Here is a 10,398-nt window from a genome sequence, read left to right on the forward strand (position 1 = left end):
CAACTAAAATATATTCTATGTGTTTTACTAGTTCAAAACGAATAGATTTTACTGTGTCTTGTAGGCTGAAGGGATGATATTTCAAAATGAATAGATTTTACTATGTCTTGTAGGCTGGAAGGATCATATATTTATTTATATATATTTTTCTTTTAAAATGCTGCTGATTGGAACTTCACGTTCAATGGAGAATGCCATATATTGCGCAAAAAAATTTTTTTTTTGTGATGTTTTTTCTGTAGACTTTTTTCTACCATAGTGCTGTGAAAAGGCGAAAAAAGTTTGTCTCTCACAACTAATACATGAAAATATATAATTGCTATATAGCTATTTTTCAAAATAATTAACAACATCCATCAGGATATCTTGTTAATGAACATTTAAGCGTACCTGAGTGAGATTTATATTCTCGTCTAGAAATGTTAAGACAATCTACATAATACATAATTCAAGTACATAAGATACTTAAACGAGGGCTGCCTTTCAAGTCTTGTGCCTAACAATGAAAACACAGTGACTAATCAGTGAAAATGGATTTATTGTTTTATTCTCCAAGATGATCAAAACATTTTTGGGTTCGATTCAACCTATTTTCGAAACAGCTTTGTTTCTCTGCATTCTAAACAGACTATAAAATTTAAAAGCGGATCATAGCAATAGATTATAATACATGCAGAATAAAAGAAATGATTGCCCACTCCTGAAACATATAAGCTTATTTGCGTTACAAAAGCGTACAACCCAATATGTATTTTGATAACAAAAATGTGATAAGCTTAAATAGAAAACAAATCCAGCAGTTCAAGATGTTAATGAACTTGTGAAATAATTTTATTTTTTAGAATGTGTTTCTAAAATTCTATGACAAATAATGTCACTAAACATAAAAGAAACCAATTTAAAAATGAAGACAAACCATAATAGAACTAAGACACAAACTTCTTTAAAACGTTTCTTGTTTTTTGTTCACATGCACTTTCAATTTTTTTTTAAGTAAAAGTCGGTGAATCCACTTCTTCTTTAGACCACGGATACCCATAATCGAACTTGAGACCATAGGATTAAAATTCATAAACGTGTTTGTGAAGAGTGCTTAGTCCCTTCCACAGAGTAAACATAAAAATTTGTGAATTTTAGAATGAATTGGTTTAACATTCCGTTGGGTTTGGCGCCATCCGAACCGTGACGTGATTGCGAACCCTTCCACAAAGCGAGAGATAGTCAAAGCGTTAAAGAGCGACTTATAGTCGTCTAGTTTTAGTCACTATTATAGAATTGGTAGGAGCTATTAAAAGAGATGAAGAAAGCAATCTGTTTCCTAATGATGATGAAAATACGCCAAATGAAATATTCGACAAGAAAGATGCCAATGAGGAAGCACCTGAAATAGAACAACAAAGTGCTGAAGGTAATTCTTTTTAGCAAATATAGCACATTGTGGTATTAAAATTAGTGAAATGCTGGTGTTTCTAACAATAACGTGCATAAATAATATATTCAGTGCAACCATGTCTTCGAAATCAATTCAAAAAGAAAACTCAATTTATTCGATTTGATATTGCACAAACACGTCTCTTTCATATGCATAGTGATAAAACAGGTTAAATTATATACAGATGAAGTAAATGAAAGCGAAAATATTATGACACAACTTACAAAAATATATACTAATAGAGGCCGTACCAAAAACATAGATATATAAAGGCATGGGTTTTGCCTATTTTGAAATGAGAAAGCACCGACAGTAGCGCAACCACAGTTGTTGTTAGTGTAAATGCTATTAGTGCGATTAGTAGTGAAGACAGTGGTATCCCCTTATAGTAAGTTGTAGTATTTATTCCTACATTGTTTAATAATTATGTTACTTAAATCATATAAAAAAAATTTACAAACTAAATTTAATTTAATTATATAAATTAGAATTATCAACTTAACGAATTAAATTATATTAAATATAATTATTACTATAACTTAATTTAATTTAATTAAATAAAATAGAATAATTAACTTAATTTAATACATAACAATTATAGTTCAACAAAACCTTCGATCAATATTGCCACATAAATGGGATTAGGAATATCATAATAAAGTTATTAAAAATTAAAATTATTTATTAATTTTATTCAAATTACTGAAAGTATTAATAAATATAATTAGGCTAATATTTTACACAAAAATTCAAATTTATACAATTTTTTTAATTAATTGTCAAAATTTACATTATCTTGACAATTTTTAAGTAGACACTTTGAGTTCTAGTATAATAGCATTTCATGGTGGCACCCGTAAAACGGCTCCTTAGACCAATTTTTGTTTTAAACTTATTTTTCATTTTTATTATTTGTCATGATCTTTTTAATACCATTGTCATGATATTACAATTTGAAAAAAGAAATCAAAAATTAATTATATATATATATATATATAATATATATAGTTTTATATATATATATGTATATATATGTATATATATGTATATATATGTAATATATATATATAAATATACATATATATATATAATATATAATATATATAGTTTTGAAGTAAGAAATGAATCCAACTTAATTGTGAAAAAGATGAGGAAAAAGTCCTCAATTCAGTTTTGTTCCAGTATCTCTGAAAAACGTAGACTTTCTCACTTTCCAAAGGAAACTGCTACTAGCGATACTTACCAGAAAGCTTGCAAGCTGCAGGATTATTATTGTAATTACTACTGATCATTCTGTTGGTGAGGTGTCTGCCCATATTCTCTATTTGTATAATAACGCTTACATTATTATGTATATTAGTTTTATAAAATTATTCAACAAATGGAAAAGAAAATAATTTAAATAAGCAATTGTCTTTGTGTACATATTTTGCTGTTCATTGTTTAGTAGCAGTCATACTTTTTTGGTGGATATTAAAAATAATAATATTATTTCACCAAAGACAAAGGAAAAAGAAATTTGTTAAGTTATTGGCGATAAGTACAGTTGCATTTATTTATTTACATATAGATTTATGTACATTTATGCATCTGTGGCTTTTGTTATCAGACCACTCAACAGTTATATAAGCATCATAATCAACACGGATATCATCTTCATCATCATTCCCATAACTATAATCATTATTGTCATAGCCATCATCAATCTTCCACACAAGTAAGTTCCCTGAATAATAATTCATGTACTCGATGTGACGAATTTTTTACTGAGTTGCTTTTTGATTTTGTAATGCTTTCTGCCATGCACTGCTTGCTGGTCCATATCAAACTCATATTTATATTCGAATATATATGTATATACATTGTCTATGCACATTTTACATATATACCATATATATTTTACATATACATGTATATATATATATATAGCATATAGAGTGTTATCAAAGTAAAGCATATGTCTGCAATGATTTGCATAACTTACCAATATCATATTTTCCATACTTTTCGTACTGAAGGTAACAGCAGCGGCAGCTGTGCACTTTTGGCAACAAATTCATAACATTTTTTACTTTAATAATAAAAATATGCAAACTAAAATTGTAAAACCTGGAAGTTCACACATCGTACAAGGATTTTGCAAAATTGGATTCTATAGTAGGCGGCCGCTTGGGACTTGTTAACCTTCTTCATTACCACTTGCCGTCATTACCGTCTCGTTATTGTTATTTGGGGCGCTCGGATGAGCTATGTGGTCGTTGGTGAGTTCCTTGCGAAACTCACTGCACACTAGTGACTCACTACCTTATCTTGCCATGTGAATAAAGTTCAGTTTTTCTCTGCAGCTTCCTGACTATTTATGCATGCTTTTTGTCGTAAGGAGTATGTGTTTAAGTTATTCTTTTCATTTGTATCTGCAAAAGTGCATGCGTATCTGAAAGTTATGCATAAATTTTGTACACAAAGTTTTTAACTTTACATTTTGTAATTATTTTTGGAAAGACATATTAAGATTTTAAGGTGTTGACAGTTAAGTTTTGCTTAACTTAATTTCTATCTTCTGCACTACTTTTGTCAACACTTCTTCCGAAATTGGCAAAATTGTTTTCAGTTTCAGATTTATAGAAATAACTTCAAAAGCCGAGTGTGAGAATTTCACACAAATTGTAAAATTGCATAAGATAATAAAACCAAGCTTTTAAATAAATTAATTTTAATTATGAAAATATGATTGTCTTCACTTTAAACTAAAGTAAAAATTTTAAGACATTGGATTTGGCAGTTTTCTTTTGAAAACTTATTTTCAGTAAAAATTTGCTGAAGACATATAACAATTGCAATGTGATCTGAAAATTTGAGATATATAATGAACTGAAAATAGTATATCTATTGTACTGCCTCATATTAAAGAGCATATCAAATTAAACATTTTTTAATAATTTTTAAGTTATATTGTGATAAAATAGTCCAGAACTTTTTTTTTCAAGGTATTGCCCATCGTTAGCTATTACTTAGTCCGTGCTATATACCAGCATGTAGAGTGCATATCAAAAGACCTTCCTACCTTCAGAGGCAAACCTTAAAATAAATCACTTTTTGACATATTCTAAAGAATAAGAGTACTGTTCAGCTAAACAAAAGATGGTTGGGTTAAATGAAGCTAATTAAGCATCATTCACGGCTCAAGAATATCAATTGCGTTTCGTAAATAAATCTCATGATAGTATCACTTTATTTTAGCAGCTCGTAGTAGATAACACTTTTCTGGTCCTACCAAATATAAAGCATAATATTTTCTATATAATAATTTTGCTATTGATTGTCGTAATGTATTGACTAATCATCGCCATTATCATTTGCCTGTGAACAAATGTTGCCAAAACCATATATCATTTGGGAAGCTGCTTACGAGCGAAAAATTGTGTTGCAAGAATCTCTCGGCAATAACTCGTACGTTACCCAATTGCCTTATTTCTGCATCGTTCTTAAGGCTGTTAAACGCTTACAGGCTATAATTCTGCAAGCTTTAGTTGAATGTGGTACGAGCTTTCATCCGCATCTTCAAGTTCTTCTTCTTTCAAATCAAAATAAAAATTTTTGCTGATGTTCAGTTAAGTTTAAACGGAATCTGTTATAAATTCGAATTTTATTTTGATTTTATTTTGACTCTGATAACTATTTATATCCTTACAACTGTATTTAAATTACACATACCATTTATAAACTTTACCTTATTACACGATGGACTTTCGCATTAATCCTGACCTCACCGTATAAAAACACCAAACCATTCAACAAATTTATATAAACTAAACTGATGGCGTTTGGATTAGTAAATCTGGGGCAACTTTTTGAATCGAGATTTACTTTTAATGCAGTTTTCATTTTCGATTGGGGAATCTGTATAACACTCAATATTAATTTATAACACTTCAGATGGCAAGATTACCATGAAGTGAATAGCTCTTTTGGGTGATGCTGATCACTGCACAAAAAAATACCATAAATATATGTATTACTGAAATCATTAAAAGGAAATAGTTTTGGAATACTTAGGTTCTCTTAGCTGGTATCTTTTTCTTTACCCTGGAAATTTTCTACAGAATATACTTGAAGTATATTGAAGACTAAACAGTCTTCCTATATAAATAAATATAAAATACTAGCATGTCGATTAACTAACTGTCGATTAATTAACTAACTCGAAAGAACAAAAATAATAATATCCTTTTGAAAGCATTTATCGGATATATTTGTCTTGTGAATGGCAAATGTCGAAACTCAAAATAGAATTCATGATTTTTAATATTATATTATATTATAAGTATTATATTAAAAGTTTCGATTCTAAAATATAAACAAAAAAATAGACTTTGACTTAATGAACTTCAAAATTTAGTCCAATTCAGACCTTTAAAGTATTGAATATTTTCACAAATCAATATATTTATTTAGTTTTTAGTGAATTTATAATTTTACTTAAATAGATGCAGGCGTGTTCCGGAACATATCCATCAAACGAAAGTTGTCCCACAGCTGAGCTACAAGGAAGCAGAAAGCATGAAATTGAAAAAAATGTGTTATTTCACTTTTGATTTTTACAGTAGATCTCAGTTTAAAATACTAACTAAAAACATCATTAAACTTATGGACTCAAGTTTACCATAATAACTTTAAAGCTTTAATGTAAATTTTGTAATATAATTTACTAATCGAAATAAATTAAATATTGAGAAATTAAATAAATTAAATATTGATATTTTTTTCAAAAAGCCACAATCAACTATTAATAGTATATACTCAATATCATTATAAAGTAATAAAAATAGATTTTGAAAGATATGTAATAGCACCGCAGCTGTTATATATCTGCTGTATTAGCAAGAGGCCCTTATTGAGCAAAACCCAAAAAATCTTCCATTGATGAATTATTAATATTAGATAGGACGCGAAATTTGCAACCAAATATTCTCCTTCATGCTTAGACCTAAGCCAGAACGTGTCTAGAGGTTTCAAATACTTTTAAACAAAGCCGAAACTCTGTTCCATAATGTAAAACCAAATTGAAAATTAATTTAATTGACAGTAACTTAATTTGATATATTGTTAATTATTATTACTAAAATAATATTAAATTTTATGTAGAATAATTTTAAGAAATTTTTCTTAATAAACGTATTAAAATACCCCTAATCGATCAATGCTTTATTTTTAAATATTATGAATTGTTCTTCTTAGTGATGAACCTGGTATATCAATGATATACCATTTCTATGGTATACCATTTTTATTTATTTTTTTTTTTGACAAATTAAATTAATTAATGGAATATGGTAATACTCAACATTCTTTGACTTACAGAACTGCAAATTTTAGTCAAATTAATCTAGTTTCTGATAAAAACATTTTATTGTTTATTTGTTAGCTGGCTATAGATCATTTTTATTTCAATAAAAATTAAAAAATCCTTTATTGCTGTTTATTAATTAATTCTATATTTCGACTCTCATCAGGAGCATTTTCTAGTTGTCCATATTGCAATAGACAACTCTTTCTTAATAAAAAAGTGAATGTTAGTCCCTCCAATGAAATTTAATCCATTGATTTAAGTGTGGTCCGTGATATAAGGTTTTCTTATTTTATCTTGTGTTATTAGTAATAAGATTTTAAAACTTATTATTTATCTCATTATAAGAGAAGATAAAATAAATAAATGTTAATTGGTAAAAAGTGACAAATTGAGTGATAAATTTGGCAAAAAATGATCTCATCATATCCGATTTGGGTGAAATTTTTTTTATGAGCATCTTTCATAAAATAAGAAAAGATTAATAAAATAATAAGATGAGATTAGCATTGTAGATACATTTTCAAATGACCTTATCTCAGGCTCTTTAAGTGACTTGAAATTTATTGCATTTTAAAGATAATCGATTGAACTTTAAAGAATTTGTTTCAACAATTGAGATGATTTGTATTTACGTACTACTATTAAAAGTTATATTTAAAAGAAAATTTTTTCAAATATGTCCCCAGATTTTTAATTTTTTATATTTTATTTAGATTCAGTATTAGGTTTAATTCGGAAGTAAAAATTTTTAGAATGGTATTATTTTTTCAAATTTTCAAATTTTTTTTTTATTTTATTGGAAAACACACTAATCACATACGTACTATATTTCCGATGAATGAATTTTCAAAGAATATACTACAAAAATTCTATTCTATTCTATATAAAACCCAAAAATTTCAATACGATTTTACAAGTATTTCTTAAAAATTAACTTATCCGTCACCCAACACCGTTTTGAAGTAAAAAAAAAGAGGGACATATCTTAAAAGTTTTTAGTTTTCATTCCGATTAATAAATAATTTTTACTTGAAAAATAAATATTTCCAGTGAGGTAGTGTTTTTAGATGTGTTTAAAAAAATTAATTTATAAGGCGTTTTTCACGTCACTCATACGCACCATATTACCATTAAATCAATTTTCCAAGAAAAACTATACAAAAATGTTTACTTTTTATTTCTGAATTGAATTTATCATTAAAATCTACATAAAGATTAAAGTTTTTAGGACGTTATTATTCTCAAAAATATTTTCATTAAATAAATTAGTTTCGCATCAACATCAAATCGCATAAAAGTTATGACACATCTTCCACCCTTTACACATGCTATAATAAATGGAGCAATGAATCAAAAATAGAAAACTCTTGTGATTTACATATATCTCCGGTCCTTTAAATTCGTATCGTTTTCTTAAATTATTGAAAGAATAATTTATGAAAAATTAAAAATATATTTCTTTATAAGTTATAAGTGTGAATTCAGATATGGAAATCTAATAAACGACTATTTATAAAAATTGATACGGTGTTTGATGTGTCCATAATACAATATAAAGATAATCGTAAAATACGAGGACCTATTGTTTAGAGAGGTTTTTTTGAACAGTAGTGAACTACAACAACAAAAATTCATTGTTCATTTTCAAATTCATGAATCATTTATTTTTAATAAATTTAATATTTATTAAAAATATTTATCTTTTAAAAGTGGTCCACTATTAATAAAAAAAACCACACACAGACATTTTAAAATATGTAGCCTCGGTTATCTATAGATAAAATGAACTAGAATACGCCTAGTTTATCGAGATGTGCAATTGAAACCCAATGTTATCCTTGTCGCCCAATAATTAGTTTAAGCAAAATATCATCGAGCACTACGATTTTTTTTTTTAAATAATAATTTAATTACAATACTATATTTGATTTTCTTTATTTTTAAAAACACGTGAAGTCGACATATGTAAGAAAATATTTAAATTATTTTTACAGTAAAAATTAAAGAAATTTTCAGTTCTGGGTCTTAAAGCATTTTTGATAAAATTGAATAAATAATTTTCGCTGTTGATCAGCAATAAGAATTTGGAACAACTCAGGTAAAAACTTCATTTATAATTATTTTTTCATAGTTACCTCTATATAATTGAAAAATTCGTAATATAATATATATTTTTATTTTGTTGGTTGTATCTATAAATAAATTAAAACAAATTATTTTATATTTAATAATTCAAATATTTAATAAAATCATATATTTTACAACAATATGTTATATATTTTTAAATGCTTTCAAATATCACTAATTGGTATATACTGTCATGCCCCAAAATTAGAAATAATTTTATTTCTTTGATTTTTGTTTAAGGCCTTGCAAATACTTTCCAAGAAATTCTTGCACAGATTTACTTTGTATATTTTTCAAAAATGATTGCAAATCTTCAGAGCGATTTTGTTCAAATTCTTTTAAAATATTACTGCGAGAATTTAATTTTGTTGCTGCTCGTGCAGAATCCTCAACATCATCGTAACGAGATATGAATTTTAAGCATTTCTCAAATGCTTCAGCTTTATTATTAGCCATATCATCCACTAAGCCCATCTTCAGCGCATCTGCACTTTTGTACATTCTACCTTCAAGCAAATCTGCCTCAGCTAGGCGCTTATTCGGCATTACATGATAATAAGTATCTATAACCCATTTGGGTACAGCTACACCGGCTTTCGTTTCATTAAGCCCAATCCAAAAATTAGGTAGTATCACCCGATAATCGCAACAAGTAGCAAACATACAACCACCGGCCGTAGCATGTCCGTTTATAAGCGCTAAAGTCGGTAAAGTAGTGCTAAATAAACTCAACCAAGCATTCTGTAAAGATAACCAGAATTCTGTTAATCGTTGTTCGTCAGATTTATACATTTCTGTTAAATCCAAGCCAGCACAAAAGATTCTGTCCGAAGCTGATGTTAAAATAATTCCACGACATTTATCCAATTTCTCACAGTGCTCCACAGCTTTCTTAATGTCAGTCATCAGCTGCAAACTAAGCGCATTTGCCGGCAAGCGATTCAATGTTAAGGTGGCAACAGCGCTGCCGGCGTCTATGTTAATGTCGACAAGTGACTTTTGCTGCCTGCTTGCTGGCGTTGATGAAAAAGTACGCAAATGTAGATTTATTTTATTATATCTTGAGATATTTTGTAAAAGTTGTTTAGTGGCCATTTCGACAAGTTTTAATTGTATATTAATTGTTTTTTGTTTTTACTTTTTCGTTAGTTAATAATTTTTAGTATTTTAATGTAAATCACACTTCCAAACAATACGTCAAATTGCTCCAAACTGAAGCAAACGTAAAGCAATTTTGTATCTGATAGTTCTCTATATTGTACTTCAACGGCACCAAAGAGAATTAATTAAGTTGTTCAGTGTCTGAGAGCGAAAATACTAAATGCTATATTTATTATTTTTGCTGAGAGTGATAAGCAGTGGAACCCAAAAATAGCTTTATATTCGTTTAGTAGTAGCAGAGAAAATAAATACGAGTTTGTTAGTTGGAATATATATATATAAGAATGTATCTAATCATGCACTTATTGACTCTGGTATGGGAGCGAAA

General features: G+C 27.8%; 1 protein-coding gene across 1 annotated transcript; it reads right to left on the reverse strand.

Moving 5' to 3' along the window:
* Positions 1-9,033: 9,033 nt before the first annotated feature.
* LOC119689419 (enoyl-CoA delta isomerase 1, mitochondrial-like) lies at positions 9,034-10,132 on the reverse strand. Its single transcript, XM_038104245.1, has one exon. It carries the CDS (start codon positions 10,002-10,004, stop codon positions 9,126-9,128), a length of 879 nt encoding a protein of 292 aa, XP_037960173.1. The 5' UTR covers positions 10,005-10,132; the 3' UTR covers positions 9,034-9,125.
* Positions 10,133-10,398: the final 266 nt, after the last annotated feature.

Source organism: Teleopsis dalmanni, chromosome X (genome assembly GCF_002237135.1).
Source record: "Teleopsis dalmanni isolate 2A chromosome X, ASM223713v2, whole genome shotgun sequence".
In the NCBI taxonomy this organism is placed as follows: domain Eukaryota; kingdom Metazoa; phylum Arthropoda; class Insecta; order Diptera; family Diopsidae; genus Teleopsis; species Teleopsis dalmanni.

What these genes read in the sequence shown, in the direction of transcription:
- LOC119689419 (XM_038104245.1), bottom strand. Translation starts at nt 10,004, where the DNA reads ATGGCCACTAAACAACTTTTACAAAATATCTCAAGATATAATAAAATA.